Source organism: Vitis riparia, chromosome 17 (assembly GCF_004353265.1).
Source record: "Vitis riparia cultivar Riparia Gloire de Montpellier isolate 1030 chromosome 17, EGFV_Vit.rip_1.0, whole genome shotgun sequence".
Taxonomy (NCBI): Eukaryota; Viridiplantae; Streptophyta; class Magnoliopsida; order Vitales; family Vitaceae; genus Vitis; species Vitis riparia.
In genome coordinates this window covers 9038646-9061326 of record NC_048447.1, presented here as the reverse complement: position 1 = coordinate 9061326, position 22681 = coordinate 9038646, and the positions used below count along the sequence as shown (strand labels likewise).

The 22681-nt window shown below is 32.7% G+C and overlaps 2 protein-coding genes across 2 annotated transcripts; both read right to left on the bottom strand.

Moving 5' to 3' along the window:
• LOC117904713 lies at positions 1 to 1615 on the bottom strand. Its single transcript, XM_034817466.1, has one exon. The coding sequence runs from the start codon at positions 1321 to 1323 to the stop codon at positions 319 to 321; it is 1005 nt and encodes a 334-aa protein (XP_034673357.1). The 5' UTR covers positions 1324 to 1615; the 3' UTR covers positions 1 to 318.
• A 126-nt stretch (positions 1616 to 1741) lies between these two features.
• On the bottom strand, positions 1742 to 17393 carry LOC117904711 (histone deacetylase 6). The gene is made up of 6 exons (XM_034817465.1): positions 16746 to 17393; positions 12188 to 12628; positions 11878 to 12020; positions 8660 to 8750; positions 8403 to 8542; positions 1742 to 2313 (listed from the first exon to the last, which is right to left on the bottom strand). The coding sequence occupies exons 1-6, from the start codon at positions 17283 to 17285 to the stop codon at positions 2274 to 2276; spliced, it is 1395 nt and encodes a 464-aa protein (XP_034673356.1). The 5' UTR covers positions 17286 to 17393; the 3' UTR covers positions 1742 to 2273.
• Positions 17394 to 22681: the final 5288 nt, after the last annotated feature.

Genomic DNA, 22681 nt, shown 5'->3' with positions numbered 1-22681 from the left:
TGATCCCAAACAACTGATTGCATTGATCTAGCAACAAATAGTTTGCCAACAATACTAAACTTCTCTTATTGACGCCATTTACAATCCATGTGACTCCGTTACAACTTAGATGCCCTAATGAACCAATCGAGAACAAAGAGACAAAAGAGAGGATGATTTTAGGTGGGAGAAAAGTTCAAACCTCATAAATAAGCTTTGCACAATCCAGGGAAAAAAAAAACATTGCTTCTAACAGGAATAAACACAAATATATGAACTGCATCAGTAGACTGCTCCTGAATGCTTCTTTTCAGAGAGTGTTTAATGGAAACGGTTACACTAGGAACTGACGGGTGTCCACATATCCACATAGTACCTTAAAGATCGGGGAAGAGCTTTCTTCCATTCATCAAGATCGGGCAATTCGCCGGTGAGAGCAATGGAGCTATCCTCCTTCCTGTTCCCGAGATTCAAAACAAAAACCTGATCACCAAAGACCTTATGCATTGCCTTCAATGATTCCTCCATTACCACCTTCCCATCTCTCCTTGAATCCTCTGCCTCAACACAACTCCCTCCAACATTAACCATAATCCTCCCACCCTTCCTCAACCTCTTCCTCAACTTCTCCCAAGTCCCTGGATCCTGAAGCTCCGGTATCAAACTACCCTTACAAAACAAATCAACCAAAATCCCCGAAAACCCATTTCTAACACTTGCATTCAACGCATTACCAATGTAGATGAAAAGCCTATCTGGATGCTCTTTTTCAAGCTTCGAAAGGCCAAAATACTCTCTACCCACTTCAATCACAGACGGGTCAAGCTCCCACCCATGAACCACTACTTGTGGATAGGTTTCTAGGATCAAACGAGCTGCAGAGCCTGCCCCAAAACCAAGAATTCCCAATGGCCCAGGAGGCAGAATGGCCGGTAATGTCGCCAAGACATCGAAGTAAGTATCTGTGAACGATTTCAATAGGAAAGATATGCTGTGAATGTTTCCGGGACCATCCAGGAGGAGGAGTCTAGAGCCGGCAAATGGGTGGTCGGCCTTTCTAGAAACTTCTAGAACCCTGATGTAGTTGTGTCTGGACTTGAATTTCACAAGGATTTTAACGAGGTCGACTGGGATGCCATCGTCCTGGGTCCTGGTTTGGTGGGTGGAGAGGTGGGTGTGTTGGGCTTTGGCTGTTATTGGGTGGAAGCGACTTGGAGATGGGGTTTTGGGATAGAGTTTGAGGTTTAGAGGAGCCCTGGGGAGACAATGGAGGGAAACTTGAACTGAGGGCAAGGTAAACGGTCGAATTTGATGGGAAGCCAACCCGAGAGGAGTTGATCTCATGGCAGCAAACAAAAGGAAGAGAGCTGATGAGAGACGCTGGCCGCGTGGCAGGGAGAGAGTTTTTACTTGATCGAATGAAAGGAAACGACGTGGTTTATGTCCAAATTTGCCTCTGAGCCTCTATTATCCTTAACTGATGAATTTCTAGTTTAAAATTTCACAATTTTCCGGGAAAGCAACTGGGTCAGTTAAGATGCAACCAAATCATCAGGGTGATTCAATTCTGATGAGTCTTTGACTCTTACAATCAAGTCAGTTATTTACTAAATAAATTCCTGCAAATGCCAATGAACAAGAGAAAAGGACCCAGAAACAGGGCAGAATAAGCATCCATATGAACCTGGTCCAATTTTCAAATAAAGGAGCGATCCATGCAAATTAATACACAACTGAAAAAGGATTCATCGCCTGTTCTATATTTTCATGCTTGCAGCCTGAAATACAACTTAGAAAATGCAACCATCAGTAGAAGTTTGATGATATTACATTTGTGTAGCTCTTTTCAAATGCTTAAATCAGTTCATCACTAGCTTTATTTGGCATAAAGCTCTATGCAATGAACACAAGAAAGAAAGCTATTTCTATCCTCATCATTCATCTTCTGCCAAGTTCAGTGATTAACAACTTAACAAGAAGGAAAGAAAGAAAAGGCAAACATTGAACCTAGGTTGATATCAAGGTGAAAATTTGTCACAAAATGCAATTATTGACTTTTTTTTTTTTTTTTTAAATCTGTTTGTATGATAGCTGTGATTTTGATTCTCACTCACTGTAATTTCTCAACACAAAAGTGGCTAAATATAATAAGGGACATCAGTTGCTTAACAGTCAGTCTCTGACTACCTAATCTAAAGCCTCATACACAGAGTACACGAGATTGCCTTCTCATCTGCTGCAAGGAAGATCTGATACCAACAGCTTTCTCATCTGTGTCAAGATGGAGGCTAATATTATGTTGTTTTCTCCTCTTTGATTTTTCCAGTGACACCCCTGTATTACAATTCAGAAAGCCACCAATCAGAAATGGAACGAGTTACCTCCAATGAAATGGAACAAACAATTCAGAAAGCCACCAATCAATCCATGAAGATATATGTTTAATATTAATAGTTAGAATATTCACTGAAGTTTAATTAACATTTTTGTCACCTTCATTCTCTTAAAAATTCAGTAATGGTTACAATGCGGTAGTGGATAGATAAATAACACATTTTTGTAATTCAAAAAATTGATGGCGGTGGCAAGAAAAGTACCTTTACCAGATTTTCACAAAAAAAAAGGTCATCTAAATACATCTGGCTTTTGATAATTCATGACTTCTAAATATCCCAAATTCTTGCCTTTTCCAGATTTTCACCAGAAAAAAAAAATGACACACACACACACACACACACACATATATATATATATATAATCTACCCATCTCCTGCTTTCAGTTATTCATGAACTACTCCTACCTATCCCAAAATTTTAGGAACAATTTCCAACTTATCAAAAAAATTCCTAATCATTCTCTCTGTATATGTGAGCTTTGCCCCTAGGCCAGGCTCCTCAACTAGCACTATAGCTGCTGGAGGATGTGAACACATGCTAGATCTTTTAGATTTAGGAAATGAAGTTCAAATTTCATGACCCAAAAAATATCATGCTCCTACTACCTCAAATCTTATATTTCATAGAGAAAGCCAACTAAAACTAGAACATATGTGACCAAAGGTAACCGAGACATAAATGGAAACTAGAGAGGGTTTTTATAAGATTCCTTTTTCTCATTCTTAAATATAATATTTAAATCTAAAATACTTAACTAAAGAATACATCATGGCAGTTAGTCAATGGCTCCAAATTTAGTCAGGTCTTTAAACAGCAGACTGACATATGCTTACTTAGTGGTAGGGTCAAAAACCATGAATGAACTCTCAACATACAATTTGGGTAAGCTGGATAAAAAGAAAGCAGTTAAATCCCTACTTAACATGATTGCACTAGGACTTGGCTGACAGAGCCAGATGGTTCCTATCAAAGAAATGCCATGGAGAAGCCAATACAATAATTTCCTGATCATGTACAGAGTATTTATTTCCTCATGACTTTTTTTTTTTTATAGGTTTACCTCATGACTTTTTAGATCTTTATTATCAAGAAACTTGATGCATTGGATTAGGTTGGCAATTTGGTTCCATTATTACACCGAATTTGATGCTTCATATGTTCTGAGTGTCTTATCGGTTATTATAGGTGACTTCAAGCTGCTCGAAAGTCGAGTTAATTCAAGGTACATATGCATTGGATGTATTAGGGTAAGAGAAATGGCTATGGTATGTAAAGAAGTTAGAAATTCAGAGAAAATACCAAAAAAAAAATGAAGAAAAATTGAAAAATTATAGGCAAACATTCAAATGTTCTTTATGGAGTGTTCAAATGTCATCCTAATGAACATTCAAGCATCATCCTAATGGACATTCAAATATCATCCTAATGGATGTTTAAACATCATCTAGGGAACATTCAAATGTCCTCTATGGGGCGTTCAAACATTGGTTCAAACATTGGTAAAATTTAAAAAACTGTGTTAATCTTTGACTCAAAAATTTAAAATCTTTCTCTTCTTGATAGAATTTCTGTTTTAAAAAATAAGTTCATGAGACCCAAAATCATTCAAACTATATTGTATTTTCAGCCTTTGTGGAGGAAACAGATTCTAACTCATAAAAGATAAAAACTGTAGTGATGACAAAGAAAGGGAATTTGAAGATCTACAATATACATATGATGTTGCCCGATATCATTAAAGTTATGAAATCAAATGTGAGAATACAAAACTTAAAAAGATTATAAATAAAAAAAATTCTCATATTGAATCACTTGAATCTGATAAAGTTGAATTAAATAATAAATTAAATTCCTATGAAACTTAGAATAGAAAATTGGCTTATAAGATCAAGGAATTAAATTTTGAATATCAAAATATATTTGACAAGATTAAGTTTCTTGAATCTAAACATCATGGTGTGCTTGAAATGAATAAATTTGTGTCTTCTGAATTGGAACAATTGAAAAGGCACTAATAAGAAGGAAGAGACAAAAGCCAAATACTAAATCGTTATATAATTTGATAACTTAAGGTAAGTGTTTTAGTGACAAGAGAGACCTAGGATATGTTGATGAGTTTACAACTCCTAGTAGTGGAATTAAGACTAAATAGGTCATTTCTATTGTCCCAACATCTAATAGTGTCATGTGCACATGTTCATTTCATCATAAAAATGTCACACTAATGATAGATGTCATAATAGAAAGTTGGAAGAATTTTATGGGCAAATTAGCAAGCTTGCCATTCAATCTAGAGCATTAAGAGATAAAATCTTGTATGATAGGAAAAGAAACAATACTTAATGGGTTTCTAAATCTTCCACTCAAGTTAAGCCTAAGGTGAATCTTCATTTTTTTTATAGGCAATAAGAAAGAATATATGTAAAAATATGTTAAGTACATGCAATGAAGACATTTTTCACCCAAAAACAAGCAAGCAGACGAAAGTGGAAACGAACCAAAAACAAACCTCCTCACCGCCTCCCCTTACTTTGAACTAATCCAATCTACAAAGTCTATCATGGTCATGGGATAGTCATCTACATACAACCTAACCCATTCTAAAGAAATATTCATAAAAGAGAGTTTAATGACTTATTCTGTTTGTTCTAAATCTTCAAACGCTATTTTGTTTCCTTTCATCCACAATGTCCATAACAGACACACAGGAGCAGCCCTCCAAGCTTTTTACCACTTCTTGCCCATGAAGGAACTATGTCAACTTAACAGAATTCCTATTCTATTGAATACATAACCCAAACCAGACCAAACAGAGAGAAAATCAACTGCCACATGATACTTGCTATAAGGCAGTAGAGGAAAAAATGATTAGTCGATTCTTCTTCCTTTAAACACATAAGACTTGTTCGACATACTCTATCACTTGCTTTTGAGTTGATCGATCATCAAAGTTCTTCCCCAGATGCTTCCAAAGCCCAAAAAAAGAAAAAATAAAAAAAGCCTCACTCAACTTCACTGGAACCCAAGGATTCCAAACACAATTGGTGAGGAAAGGCTCATTTCTTCCCTGCACTAATGAAAGGTAAAAGGATTTGACGGAGAACTTCCCACAATTAGATTCCTTCCACTCCAAACTATCATCCTCCTCTCTCCTAATTGAGCAAGCTTGAAGTTCTTGGAAAAAGTCCATCACACCTTCAAGCTCTCAATCGTGAAACTGCCTAGAAAATCGAGAGTTCCACCAACCTCTTCCCCATACTACTCCCACACATCCACAACCCATGTATCTTTGTTTATGGCTAAATAGAACAAAGACAGAAAAGATTCTTCTAAAGATGAATCACCACTCCATCTATCTTTTCAAAATTTGACCTTTCTTCTATTGTCAATGGAGAGGCGAACTCTATGCTCTTGGCGAAATCCCACTCTTTTTTTATCACCTTCCACACGCTCACCTCATAACCATTTCTCACTTCCCTTAAACACCATCCCCCTTCTTCCCCAAATTCAAGAGTAATAACTTACTTCCAAAGACATTCTCTCTCAATCGTGAATTTCCAACACCACTTGCCAAAAAGAGCCTTGTTTAGAACAAAGAGATTTCTAATACCAAGGCCTCTACTCTTTTTGGCTAAGCAAACTAAAGGCCACTTAACAAGATGGGGTTTTTATTGCAAGCTCTACTTCACCCTAGAGGAAGTCACTTTGGATCTGCTCCAACCTTCAACTCACTTTTTTGGGGATAACCAACAAAGAAATGAAATAACTTGGGAGACTGAAAAGCACGCTTCTAATCAGAGTGAGTATACCTCCTTTGGAGGGATATTGTCTTTTCCATGAAGCAAGCCTATTTTGAAATCTCTCCTCTACCTTCTTGATGATTTAAACCAAGCTCCCAGCAACAAGCCTAAATAAGTAGAAGGTAGACGCCCTACCATGCAACTCCAAAAAATAGCCAACATCTCCATATTACCTGCAACCCCAACCGAAATGAGCTCACTCTTCTCCAAATTAATTTTCAAAACGGATGAATCTTCCTGTTTTGCATTTTTTTACTTCAACTTCCAAGTCTTTAGAAAAGTCTTGTGCGTCCATGTTACAACTTTTTTAATCTGTCATTTTTGTGACCAAAAAGGAGTTTTTTTTTCCCCACATTAATTTTCACAGGTTCGTTGGTTCAATATGCACAAATGATATATTATTTATGAGAATATCGCAGTCAGGCAAATTGATCATTAAGACAATTTTAGTTGAGGATTCGATGAGATTTTATGTGAGAGATGAGGAGCCTCATTATAATCTATGTTTTGTCACAAAATAGCCAAAAGGAAATATTGTTAACGTATTAGACTAGGTTGACAATTTTGTTTCATCACTACACATAATCTGACACACCACATATTTCGAGGGTCTCATCGGTTATAGACGACTTCAAGCTACTCAAGAGTCAAATTAATTCAAGGTATATATGTATTTATATCAGGCTACAAGAAATGGCAACGGTATGTAAAGAAGTTAGAAATTTGGAGACTATCAAAAATGGAAAGAATTTTGAAACCTTATAGGTAGACATTCAAACGTTTGATAGGGAGCCTCCAACATCCATAAGGCGTTCAAACGTCATCCTAACAAATGTTCAAATGTCATCCTAACGAACGTTCAAACATTCAAGAAGAAGCTCAAACATCCTCCAAAAGACAATCAAATGTTCCCTATGAGGCGTTCAAATGCAAATTCGTTCTTGTTGTTTTTAAAACCTTGGTTTCATATTTTCGAAGTTTTTTTGATAAATTAAATTTTGGAAAACCTACATTTTTTTAATCAAAATATATACCTAAGATTGAATTCATACTTCTAGGATCTTGCCATAAAAACCTATTTTATATATATATGTGTGTGTGTGTGTGTGTGTGTGTGTGTGAATAGCCATTAATCTATCCAAACACTCCATCTCTCAGAGCTTTCAAGAGCAATCTTTTAAAAAAAATTAGCAATCATGGAAGGTGCAAAGATCAACTAGCCTCTCAACACAAGGTTGAGATAATCCAGTAAAAGCACAAGGTGTTGCATCACAGACATAAAGGACTAGTTTTGACCGGTATAAGACCCTTGGGAGTAGGTGCATATGGGTTAGGCAAACTTGTGTAAATTCCTTTCAAATTTAGTGGATTTGATTACAGTCCTTTGACCCATGGTTTTCTATACTGGGGAATAGAGTTTTGGGAGACTCTCTAGGTGGTTTTTCTATGTATATCTAGTGTCCTTATGTGTTGATTGTTTTCCTATTATCCTTGATTGATTAAAAATGTTGATCTTGATAATTCTGGATATCCAATTAAAAATTAGGATACATAAAGTTTGAGCTACATATTCACCATCTTCTAGGTAGTTTTATAATCAAGAAAACAGAATCACAAAACTCATTAGTGCACCCTTTAATATCATCTTTCTTAGGCTGGAAATCAATCTGCTACCCTCAGAGAAAGGGGATGGATAACAAGGATGATGAGTGGATTCCTCAACCAGATGGCATCCTGATACTCAATTTTATTGGGTGCTCCTGGAGGAACCTAGGTCAGATTGGTTGCACTATGGCCATTTTAGAGGTTATAGTGGGGATCAAAGCTTCCTCAAAGTCTATTGATTTTAGACTAGCATTTACTGAAAGTTATGAAAGAGGCCAAATCACTATGCCTCTGACCTTGGGGTTAAGGGGGCTTATTGATCATTCTTTCTTGAATGCCCCTTGGTTGCACTCTTATTTGGAACAGCTAGATTAAAAAATCAGGAAGCCTATATGCTAGCCAAGAGAGGAGCCCCACAGCTTTCATTTGCTTCATTAGGGATCATTGACCCCCTTGAGTCGATTTCATAATGACCTTCATGGGGCTTTGAGCAGGTGTTTTAACTTAATTGATTCCTCTATTTTTTTCCCTCCTCCTTGCAACTATATTAGTTAGAAGAACCACATAAGATGGCAATCCACACATATGATGTCATAAATGAATGAAAACACAATGCCTTACCTCATCTCAACATTTGAAGTAGGATGATGATTGGTGTTTGAGAATTGAGCTCGAGGCTTCTCATCTTCATCAGGATCAGACTCACAGTCCTCTCCATTCCAAATGCGAGGTTTAGGTCTTTTATCCATATCCTCTTCCTCCTATATCCAACCAATCCTCAATGAGATCACAGCAGACTAATTCAAGAAAGAGAGAGAGAGAGAGAGAGAGTATCAGGAAAATAATTCAAGCCTTTTGGTTGACTGGTGACCACCAACCTCCTCTGGAACTTTTGTAATAGGTGGTGTTGTTTGAAATGGTACACTGGGTGCATGTGGTAGCCTAGAAAGTTGCTCCAGTAGCATGTTCCTGAAAATTTTATATCAGCCAGAAATATCCATCAAACAAAAAGCAAATAAAATCCATACAAGTTTATACTAATAATGGAATGTTTGATACAAAAACCAAACAATAAAGCAAGGGACAGAGACTAAGCCATGGAACCAAAATGAAATATAATCTCTCTCCAGCATTCAAGCACTCTAGAATTTTTTTTCCTCTGCTGAAGTTCCAAACACATGCTCGAAGGTCTATATTGGCAATAATTGCAGCAACAAGAAAAAGACCATTGAGTGTACAGGCCAAGAACAGCATGGATACCAATGATATGCATCAAAATGAAAATGAAACACAAGTAGATAAGACAGCAACACGGTGAACTGGGAAGCTGAGAGCTGTGAAGCAAATTTAAGATTTTCACACAACGGAGCTTCAAATGTAGAAGGTGAAGATAAAATTTCTAGAGTACAAATTAAGAACAAGAATGACTGCTGAATGAGGACATTAAAGCTTACACGGAGAGGACTCCAAATGTTGGAAGGAAACCAAGGTTGTGCACATGAGAATCCAGGATACCCAAACTTGAAGAGATGCCAAAGATTCAACAGAAGACATGCCAACTAAGATTATGGTTGTCCAATTCAAAGCATACAATACATTTTCTTTCATACAAACACTATGGTATATATAATTACATAACAAATGCAACTCATAGCACTCCTATCTTAACATAGGTTTTCCCTGAGTGCCCCTTGTGCACCAAATGTTAGATCTACAACCCTGGAACACTGGAGTGTCCAAGTCTGACACATACATGGTCCCTCTTTATAAGTGTCCATGCTAAATTTAGAAATCAAAACTGAAGTTTCTTGTTTTGTAATTGTGAAATATAAATTTTTAATAGCTAGTGTTTTGTTTGGCACATGGCAAAGGCCCAACTACATTAACTCCCAAAAAGATTCCTTGGTACAAACCGACATCCACCCTAGTATAGAAGATGAATTTGCCAAGTCATAGAATGTCTATAATGGCCTCCTTGGAATAACTAGGATTGATACACAGAATATCTTGTAAGAAATGATCTGAGCACTTCAAGTAGCAAATTCCCTCAATGGAAAGTAGGAAAACCAACACCAAGTTTAAATCAATGAACCAGAAAACATCAAATGATGGAATTTCAATCCTGAACAACAAAAGCTGAACTTGGGTATTGCCGGGCACATGAAATTACTCACCCATCTATTGACTCCAAGTTCATATATGATGATGCAAGTCAAAAATAGAACTGCATTAATGAAACTACTAGACGGAGACGTGATATGCATGTGATGCTAACATTTAGAATGATAAAGAGAAGGAAGCTGAACAAGAAATGTAGGTGTTATAAAATAAATTAGAAATATATCACATAAGGTGCAATAATTGAAGTTGAATGAGAAATGCATTGTGAAATGATAAGAATTTGAGAAAGGAAGCAAGGGTTGCTAGTTACTGGACGCTATTTCTTTGGCCCACCTGTGCACTGTATAATATTTTTAAAATATTTTAAAAATTAAATAAAATATAGTAAATATAATAGAGAAATCCACAAAACATAGAAGAGAGAGAATCTCGTCATTCCCTCAATAAATAGCATAATGTCAATTCAACTATATCATAAGAAAGAGAAATAGACCGACCCTTTTGTTTTGTTTTGTTTTGTTTTTTTTTATATAGGAAACAACAAAGAAATATATTGATAGAAATAAGAAATACAAAAGAAGGATGCGGAATCCTCCCACCAAAGAAAAACTAAACAACAAGAATACAAAAACAAGAAGCTAAAATGTAAAAACAACGAATCAATCTCTCTTAGCTAGACCATCCCGTTGGAGCTACACACTACTAGCCAATCTAGTTGTAACACATTAAGGGGAATGCTCTTAAAAACCATGGAACAAAAAGCCCAAAGAGAAGCAAGGAAGTGAATGGAATCTCATACATTCTCTAAATTCCTAGCTTTATCCTCAAATATCCTAACATTTCTTTCCCGCCACACAACCCAAATTAAAGCAATGCACGCAGTTTACCACAAAACCATCCCTCTCTTGGATATTCCAAAACCTTTATAATTGATGGACATCATGTCGGAAATGCTTCTCGAGGGAACCTAATCCATCTTGGCTAACTGAAATAATCTGTGCCACAACCCCATCGTCCAAGAACAATGTAGGAAAAGATGATCTGCTGATTCTCCATGTTTCATACACAACTTACAAATGTCAGGACTAAGAACTTTGTAAGGTCTTCTCATTTGTAGCAAGTCATTAGTATTTACCTTCTTGTGTGCCACTAATCAGACAAAGGACTTGACTTTAAAAGAGACTTGAGAATTCCATACAAACTTAGTAGGGAAAACTGGAGATAAATCGGAAAGGTGGGACAAGGCTAGAAAAAAAGACCTAACTATAAATAACCCTAAAGAAGATAAAGACCAAGATCTCGCATCTGAAACCGATGGGGATAAATGCAAACAATCAAGTGAACGCATGAGGATTTCTAAACCTTCTATCTCAGAATCGGAAAGGTTACGACGGAAATTAAAGTTCCAAGAGAAGGGGCCCTTTTGTTTATCACAGATGAGAAGCTGAAGATCATCAAAAAATTTACAAAAACAGCGAATTCATTTTTCCAAGAAGCAACATAACCAATCAAATAGAAGATACAAAGCCAAATTGTTATCAAAAAGTTTTTCCTCAGCAAAACAGACCATTGATTACCAAGTTGAAATGTGATCTTTATTTGGAATTCCATGATTGAGAATAGAAGATTGTCTTCACCTGTTAGAAAGCTCTATTTGGTAAAAAGATTTATTGACGTGTAAGGATAGGATCCAATGAGGGCAAAAGGCAAATAGATAGCTACAGTTCAAATATTACTTTGAGTTGAGACGTTACATAATGTTGTTTAAGGCAAATATCTGACAAGGATGGTCTGAAACCAGAAGATAAATTTTCCATATAACACTATTGTAAGAATTTTTCAGATAAAATTTACAAATTTAGGTTCAGAACAATAATACCACCATTCAAGAATTTATTTAAAATTATTCCAAAGTACAATCACTATCATTAATGGAGTTAGCACACAAAGTAGCAATGTCAGCACTAGAAATCACCTTATTTTCTCCAAATCTTTTGGCGAGTTTTGGTTCTCCATGTTGCATGGTTCAATATGTAGAGTATAATCTGGTCCAAAATACTCATAATATTCATTATAAGGCAATTTATTATCAGGTTCCACCCCAACTGCTACTGCCGTCTGCAAAAAACGTAACAGGTTTTAACTGAATGAAATTCAACACAAATATGTGATGCTATGTCAGGATTCAGAAGGAAAAGTGATTTAGACATATAAGCATGCATTCCCACACACATGACACCTGAGAGAAGGAGAGGGTGGGGGGGGAGAGGGAGAGAGAGAGAGACCTCATAGCACCAGCAACGGGCAACATTCCGGATTGTATACCCTCCACCTCCCAAGACCATAAGAGGAACATTGAAAGATCTAAGAAAACGAAGGCAATCTGCATGACCATTCACAGACAAATTGAAGCATCCCAATCTATCACCAGACAAAGAATCAGCTCCACATTGGAGAACAACTGCATCTGGCTGATAAACCTCCATGACTTTTTGAATAATGGGCCGAAATAGACCACGAAAACTCTCATCGTCCATTCCATCATTTAAAGGAACATTCAGGGCATAGTACTTCCCAGGCCCCACCCCTATGTCTCTAATGTGCCCGGTCCCTGGAAAGAAATCCCCAAATTTGTGGAAAGACACAGTCATGACTCTGTCAGTGGTGAAAAATGCCTCCTCAACACCATCTCCGTGGTGGATGTCAATATCTACATATAATACACGCTGCCAATGCAATTGAGCAGATCAGATAACCAAAGAATCTATAGGATAACCAAAAAATTTCAGGATGGCAATATTAAAAAATGAAATAAAATCTAGAAACTGAAAATCAGAATAACAGGAGAATGAAAAGATGTACAAGAGTGTAATTTATGCTTCTGCAGTTAGAAATATTTACACCAAACTGAAGCAGAAATAAAAGAGAATGAGATTGCACAACAAAATTAGCATTTTGCCCAAAAATCCAAAGTTTTCTGCACACTACAATTTAATAGGGATATATCCTTTGATACCTAGACTCTTTAACTTCACATAGGGCACCCGTGTCCACATTATACAAGATAGATGTGTGGCTATGGGATCCTTATAAACTACCCCTGTTTTACTTCAGATATGGCTGGTTTAATTTTTATTTTATTTTTTTTCCAACTTCCTTACTTCCACAAAACAACAAAAAAGAACCCAACAAGTTGTGAGCTAGAATATTTCCATGATGGAAGAACTTCAAACAAGGGAACAAAAGAAAATAATACATCTAAATAACTATTAAAAACAGATCATTACAATAAAAAGTTTAGCTTGATTAATTTCATGATAAGTACCATAGTTGTTAAAAACTTACGACACACGATATGATACATTTTTTATGAAAATTAATATATATCACAATTTGTTTTTTTTCTTCAGCATATCTAATGACTCGTATATGATACACCATACGATACATGATACAACGATACATACTCCCTCAACTATTTTTCATAATTTTTAAGAAAAATCAAATTCAAAAAAAAAATTATTAAAAGAACTATTATATTAATTATTTAAAATATATAGAAAGGTTAGGAATTGATCATAAAATAATCTTGCATGAAAAGTTACGTTCTTGTCATCAAAGTATTGGAAGTTAAAGTAAATTTATTCTCACAATGAATATTGGAAAAGTTCTATTTGAATGTTGACAATGGTGATTGGTGAATAAAAACTTTTACGTAATTCGGTTTTTTTTTTGGTGGGGAAGGAATGATGACAAACATGAAAAGTTAAAATTTTGAAGATAATACATAAAGACCTATATATCAACAACACATATAAGTATATATGTCAAATTAGAAATTGAAACTAAAAATCATATCTAAAAATTGAAAAAGTTCATTTTTGTGGATTTTGTGATGAAACTCATATTGTGCTAAACTTAACTTTTCAAGACCAACCACTTCCTAATTTCTAATATATGCATGCAGTCCCATGGATCTCTTAAGGATGATGTTCAAGTTGGCTCCTCATCCTTGATAGATTTCATTGAGTGGTTGAGCACTGAATACTAGATTGGGATTGTAATTATTGATAGTTTCTTTTTTCTTAGATGTATACTTCTCATGCACTATGTGTTCCTCTTTTTTATTGGCGCTTTTAATATATTATCATTTTCTTATTAAAAAAAATTTAAGACTCTAGTATTCAATATTTTCATATGTTATAATATAATTTAACTATTTAAATCCTACTATCTTTCATGAAATTAGTTTTATTTTACTCTATATTTCATTCTTCCAATATGTAAGTACATGTATTTATATTCTTTTCTATTTATTTTTTGATACATAAAAAAAATAAAAAAATAAAAAATAAAAAGCGCAACACGTAATACTAAAAAAATAGAAAAACAACACACAATACATATTACGAGTTAACAACTATGATAAGTACCAATATCAATAACAATGACAATGAAGAAAACTCCAATGAGGAAAATGCATGTCAAAAAACTGTACAACCACCAGTATCGAACATAAGCATATTAACATTAGAATATAATATCCCATCAATTTACCTCATAATTTAAAACCAGAAGCAAAATAACAAGGACATGAACACGTAGAAAAAATAAACTGTTTAATATGAACAATTTATAAATCTTCATTCTTTGATCTATATGATCCAACAGGTTCAAATAGGTTCCAATAAGGCAGCATCATCTGACAATGTTAAAATCACGTTAATCAATACATAAGATGGAGTAAAACCCTCAGATCATAAGAACTATCCTATAAACTACAAATAACACTCTTTTTATATATAGCTAGTGGATATCCAAAAGTCTCAATGGTAATCCAATTCAACACACATCATCTTGTAAATATTCATAATGTTTACTAAAGTTATGTTTGGTTCCTAGAAAATACCAAGGAAAAGAAAAAAAAAATGTTTAAAAAAATTATTTTCTCATGTTTGGTTTTATTATGGAAAATACAAAAGAAAATCAAATATGATTAACATTAGTTAAAAATCCATGCATTCTTATCAAAGTTTTTGGGAACCAAGCATAGCCTAAAAGAATTACAACATTTAAGAATCAATTTTAAATCATGTTGTCTAATCTCTACTGGGAAGTTGTGGACATACTTAGAAAATCATACTCCCCATTGAATGGTCATAACCAATTACATGAAAAAATGCTAAGAAAAATTATTTTGTCATATTTGGTTTTATTATGGAAAATACAAAAGAAAATCCAATATGATTAAATTTCGTTAAAAACCTATGCATTTTTAAATTATTTCATTTTTATATAGAAGAGTTAGAATAAGTTATATAAGTTTGAAGTAACATATAAAAATAATTTATTGACTTCAAATATATTTTTTATTTTCCTCGATTTTTTTCTTTCCTTTTACTTTTCTCTTCTATTTTCGTTCCGTAACACTTTTCTTCAAACTTTTTGGGAACCAAACATAACCTAAAAGAATTATAACATGTAAGAATCAATTTTATATCCTGTTGTCTAATCTCTACTAATAGGTTGCAGACATACTTAGAGCACGTTTGGTATTGATTCTAGGAAGTGTTTTTAGTTTTTTTAATACTTGAAAATTTTTAATTTGTAAGTATTTAAAGGTTAGAAACACTTCTTAAAATCACTACCAAACGCACTCTTAGAAAATCATATTTCCCATTGAAAGTCTATTTAACAGTGCTTTTAGATATAACTTTTAGCATAAAAAGTGTTTTTAAAGGGAAAAAAAAAAAGTGTTTGACAAAATTTAAAAAACACCATTAAAAAGTTGAAAAATCACTTGTAGTTCTTCCTAGAGAAACACTCAGACTGCATTGGCAATATTTCTACTTGAAGTGTTTTTAGTGAAAGTGTTTTGTGGAAGTATTTTTAGGAGAATTGCCTATAAAATGTTTCTTCAGAAAACATTATAAGTGATTTTCTAACACTATAAGTGATCTTTTAGATTTTTAAAAGTATTTCTTAAATTTTGCCAAATACCTTCTTTTTTTTTTTCAAAAACACTTTTTAGACTAAAAGCGCTTCCTAGTGATAAAATCATTTATAGTGTTTTCTGGAGAAACACTTGATAAGTGATTCTCGTAAAAACACTTTCACTAAAAACACTTTGAGTAGAAACACTGTCAAACACACCCTTAATAGGTGATTCTCCCAAAAACACTTTCAGAAAAAATAACTCACTAAAAGCACTTTGAATAGAAACCCACCCAAAGGCACTCTACAAAACAAACCATATCATGTAACATGACATCAATAACCATACTTCCAATATGCATTTAAGAACAAAATCGGTTTGATAAAGAGAATTTCATTCGATTTACATGACCCGCATTCTTTGACTAAAACAAAAACTACTGTTCAGAATAAACTAAGCTCATAAGTCAAACACAAATAACCAATAGGAGGACAATAAAATGTTAAAATATAAGAGAATGGACCCTTAAATCCTATATATCTTTAATTATGACCAAAGACATATAAAAATACCGCTTAATCCGAGCCAAATTCCATTTTCTGAAACTAAAACTACATGACAATATAAGCCAATATTTTCCTCTTATTTGAATGCCCTCCATTTTCTCAACAACCAAACAGATCATAAATCTAAAACAGATTTAAAATTTTAAAAATAAAAAATAAAAAAATAAAAAAAGGCAAAAGAAAATTACGGGTGTAACATAAATCTAAAAAAGATAAAAGAACAAAAATAAAAACGAATGATGATTTCCAAACTCCAGCTTCTTCTCAATTCTTGCTTTTCCCAACACTCGAACACAAGATAAATCTAAGCTTTAAGATCCAACAAATAAATAAATGCATTACCCTGTGGACCTTGAGCAGCTCGAGAATACCCAGAACGATGTCGTTGACATAACAAAAGCCGGAAGCTTCGGACTTCTTGGCGTGATGCAACCCACCCGCCCAATTCAGAGCAATATCAGCGTCACGGCGGTTGAGCTTGACGGCCGCGCCGATGGAGCCGCCGGCGGAGGCCTGGCAGAAGCCGAATAGGCCGTCGAAAACGGGGCAGTCCTCGCCGACATTGAAGCGCTTCAAGTATCTAGAGTGAGCGTGGTCATGGAGCGAATCGGGTGTGACTGAGGCCAGGAAGTCCACATAGTCGTCCGAGTGAAACCGTCGGATATCATCTGGGCCAGCAGGAAAAGGGCGGTTGATCTCCATCCGGCGATGAAGCGCATAATGAACAACCAAGTTATGCGCCATCCTGATGCGGTGAGGTTTCATCGGGTGCCCTTGGCCGTAGTAGTAGTCGCCGATGGTGGGCTCATAGAAGTAACACACCCGGCGCTTCTTAGCATCAGGCCCTGACGGGAGCGACGCACCCCCTATCCCGTCCTCCATTCCACCTCCTTCCCTCTGTGCAAATTTTCTCTCTCTCTTTCTGCCTTGTTTTCTCCCTTTCCAAACACTCTTCACAGCTTTGTGTTTGAAACAACAAAACGAGTCTCTTTCCTACTTTTCTCTCTAAATACTCCTTTGGGTCCTTATAATGGCGCGGTCTCATTAGCCCTATTATCAACTATTTGGACCCAAATTTTGGGGTGATTTTGATTAAAGCATTTTTATTTTAGGCTGTAATTTCAAAGTGATTTTTGAAAGGAAAAAAAAAAATCTAGATTTTTAAAAATATTTTTAAAAAATTATCAAACATATTTCGATTAAAACAAAAATATTATGTTTAGTTGATCATAATACTATTTTCAATTATTTATTCAAAAGTTCTTGTAATCGGATCTTGATTATAAAATAAGATTAATGTTATTAATAATTTAAATTAAGTTAAGTTTTATAAGTTTACTTCCAAAAATTTAAAGAAAACTCGATAACAATTGAAAAAGATTAATATCATAAAGACTTTGAATTCTTAAAGAATTAAGTGATATAAGATTAATTGTAAGATGACATTTGATTAGTGAAATTAAATTTAGATCATTTTCATGTATTTAAAATTTTGTTTTTATCCATTCTTAAAATTAATACAATACTTTTTTCAAAAAAATAATAAATCCTTGTTTTAAATTAAAACTAAAATGTGTACATAAGTTACTGGGAGTTCCAAATCTCAAATCTGGTCATTCTTAATATTTTATAGTGAAGTTCAAGAATCGGTCAATTAGACTCGATACATGATATAATATGCTTTTTAAGATATATTTAAATGTGTTTTTATTCAAAATGTCTTTAATGAAATTATTATTTTTAAATGTTTTTGAATAATTATTTTTTAAGAATGCATTTGACAATGTTTTCACTGTATAAGTGATTTTCAATTTTTTTAAAGTGTTTTTAAAATTTTGTTAAACACTTAACTTTTTTTAAAAGAAATAACATTTTTTAAATAAAAAAACGTTTCCTAAAATTACTGTGAAATAAACTCATAGTTGTTTACGTTGCATTTTTAAATGTTAAAAATATGAGTTTTAAATTTTGGTTCTATTAAAAAATCGTTTGAGAATCTAATGGAATTATTTTTGTCCAATCGTTTTGTATCCTAAATATAAATAAATTTATCGTCCTAATATTATCCCAAAAGAAAAAAAAAATGTCTTTGTTTATGGTATAGGTTTGACATCTTGGTAACGTCACATGTTTACAAAGCATTACGGATTATACGGTTTATTTCTATATAAACATTTGGAAAATAAAGAAAATAAGAAAAAGATATAACTTATTAAATAATTATTCTTACAAATTGAAAATAATTTTATAATTTATAAAACAAATTAAACAAACTTTCGGTAAAAAACAAATTTTTTTTTATTTGCTTCGAAAAAAGTATAACTATGATAATCTTATAAAAAATAAGTTTAAAAAACTATGGGTTTGTGAATTGTTTTTTAGAATAAATTTTTATTCTTTAAAATAAAAAATAGAGAAAACACTTTTGACAATAAAAAACTATTTTTTATTTTAAAAAAATCATATTTTTAGAAAACATATTTAAGTTATTTTTGTTACTTTCATTTATTTTATAAAAAATATTTAAAGAAATAATTATATAAATATCTAGAATAATTAAAAATAAAATACTGGATAGTTTTCAAAAACATTTACTAACCATTTTTTCTTATTTTTGGTCTCCACCACTAGCCGCCCATAAAGTTCATATTGCCCCTTTCAAAGGCTATGGACATTAGGATCATGTTTTAGAATAATACTATTGAAGGGTTGACCGTTGACCTCTTGGAATAAAATATTTTGAAGAATTGAAATGAAGCCATTTCTCGGGTATTGCTTAAATTGAAATACATCATGACTCATGATAAAATTTTCAATGTTGGTCATGAAACGGCTTGTTTTATGATATTTACAAGAGTTTTGAAAACAATTCAATTCAAATATGAAAACGGTTTGTTTGGAAATTGTTTTTTAGGATGGTTTTTTGTTTTTTAAAATAAAAAAAATGGAAAAACATGTTAGACAATCAAAAAATCTTTTTATGTTTTATATTTTATATTTTTAAAAATATAAAATAAAATATTTAAAAAAAAAACATCTTTTAAGTGTTTTTAGTTATTGTCAGTTATTTTTTAAAAACTATTTTAAAAAATAGTTTATTTCAAAGAAAATGGTTTTACAGTTTATTAGAAAAAATAAACTTTGCAGTTTCATTTTAAGAAAAAGGATTTTACAACTTAAAAAAAAAAAAAAGAACAAAATGTTTCAATTTATTAAAGAAATATTTCAAGTTTTATTTTATTTATAGACTTGAAAAGTCGAAAAATAAAAACAAAATGTAAATGTGCAGAATATTCAAATAAATGCAAATGAAATAAATAAAATTAACATGATATGAATAAATGGAGGAGACCGCCTTATATTATTCATCCATGCTATATAACCAAGTATACTAAAAAAAATTGAAACAAACAAGTAAATAATAATTTACAAAATGAATGCAAATAACAACGGCTGAGCAATTGTAGCACCGTGACTCATGGGGCCTCATGGGGCAGCCCTTAGACTCCATGAGCGGCCTATGATCTAGGCAAACAGAGATGGGGGTTGGTAAGGGGCAATTGTTCGGAAACTCTTGATTCCTCCATTTCGAGACCCTAGATCATTAGTTTGCATGTAAAAACCTATTAAATCATCGTAAATCATGTCATCAAATAATATGAATTCAAGTGGGGATCATTAGGACACATAGGATAGAATCAACCTTCTTAGAATCCAATTCTGAAATCGAATTAACATCTCAATGTAAATTGTCACGCCCCAAGACCCACTTCAAGGGTGTGACGGTCGTTTCACATTTCAAACCCGAAAGCTTATAATGTAACCTGATACAAACAATTATCTTGTAATCGGAAGTTACCAATTACCAAATACCTGTTCAAAGTAGCAGAACAAAATCTAAAATCCTCAAAATTCAATTTCAAAACTAAAACATCCACTATCCAAAATCCATTGTCCAAATATTTGCAAACTTAAACAATTCAAGTACTAGAACAAATTTCAAAATCTCCAAAACTCAACTTTGATCTAATATAAAATTTGAAGAATCAATATCCAAATAACTTCCAAATACCAAAAGATCCAAGTGAACACAACTAACAGTTAAACAAAATCCAACATAAACTCCTAAGTCAAATCCTAATGATGACCATTCATCAGCCTAGCCCTCACTCCTCACCCGAACTAAGAGTACCTAAAAAGTAGTCAACAAATGGGAATGAACTCATAGCCCAATAAGGAACATTAATGCAGTTCATGGATCAAATATTTCAAACTCACTTGCAAAATATGAGATATTGTAATCAATCATTTTCATAAAGCTGTGAGTAAATTTTTTTTTTTTTTTTTTTTTGCCAATACATTCAAAATTTCTAACTGTATGCATTTATTTCTGATTCAAACAATTTCATATCAAATTCAGTCAAAATTCCAATAATTTATTTACTTTGGTCATCAAACATCAAAGGGTGTCCGGTTATGTGGGACTTTTCAAATGGGTGGCTAGCCACAAATTGTTCCTTTAAGGTGAACGGAACCAAACACTACTAGTACTAGTAACCTCTAACCGAAACTCCTAAAAGCTTGGGTTCAAATCAATTACATTCCTCATCAAGAAATGTAAAGGTTAACTATTATATCCTATTAACAAGGGTCAAAAGTCAACTATTATATCCCGTTGACAAGGGCCAAACAAACCAAAGTCAAATATTTATTTCATTTATTCAAATTTACAACATATAATATCTCCACATTTATTTGTCAAAAACAAAATATAAAATTCTAACATATTTTTCATGCAAAACAAGTTTGATCCATGCATAAAACGGAATATAACTCAAACGTTTTCAAATACTATATATATATATATATATATATATATATAATTATTTAAAAAAAAATTTAACAACTGCATTACTTTCCCTTACTTCAAAAGAAATCCTCAAAAACTTTGGAGAGAAAAATCTTGAAAATATACTCTTCACCTAACAAAATATAAGAGGAATACTTATTACTATTTATCTAAAATTATAGGTTTGACAATCCTAAAATTTTAGGTATTCAGATTAATATTTTTTTTATTTATTTATGAAAGGTAATTTAATTTATTCATATTTTAAAAATTAATAAATTTCTAATTCATATAAAATTGAATTTATTTATTTATTTATTTTAAAATTTATTTCTTAGGACACAACTTAATTAAACTATAATTTATTTCAATAATTAATTTCTATGTTATTTATTATCTTACGCTCATAATTATAATATAAAAAAAACTTTACTTCCTTTTTATTTAAAACTTCTATTCTCTCTCTCTCATATATATAAACTAACAACATCCTCCATCCATACACACACTCACGTGTATATATATTTTTCATTCTCCAATTCCACCGGTGTACACGCGTCCTCCTTTTTTATTTTTATTTTTTTAATCCTTAAGTCATTCTCCAATTCCACAGTGTGCACACGAGTCTTTTAGTTTTTTTTTTTTTTTCCCTAAAAACTTAAGAATTTCCAATTTCCAACAATAAATTAAAATCTTAAATTTTCACTATTTTGATATTTAAATAAATTAAAAAAAATAAACTAACCCTAATCTAGATTTGAGGTTTTTCCAAAAAAATATATATCTAATGTGCTTGAAATTAACTAATGAATGTAAAAAAATAATTTAGGGGTTAGAATCTTACCTGTAGAGGTTTGTTCTTCAAACCTTGAAATCTGACCTCAACTTCACGTTCTCTGGAAACTCGATTCAGAAAAGAACAGGAAGAAGATAATTTTCTATTTATACCTAGGTATTATTCGTAAAATTACCTTTTCACCCCTCTTCCATTTTATTAAATTAATTAATTTAAATCATTATTATGAATTTCCTAAATTAACCTTTTAAGAAAAACTTGGGCGTTACATAAATAGTTAATTGTACTCAAGTACCTTTGTATATTACAACAAGACACCAAGTAAGGTTGGATCTAGTGAAGGCCCAAGAAGGCATATCTTCCCTTCCCCATTTCAAATTTCCAAAAAATTCTTATTTATTATTCCCCCCCAAAAAAATCTTATATATAGTTAGAGATTTTAAAAAATCAAAATGAACCCTTATAAATATCAATTTAATTTTGAATTTTTAAAATTTAAAAAATAATTGCATTTCAGATACCATAAAAAATTAAATAAAAATAATATTATAAATTTTAAATAAATCAAAAAATTACTTTGTAGATTTAATTTCACTCATCTCTCTTAAGGTTTGAATTGAATATACCTAACCA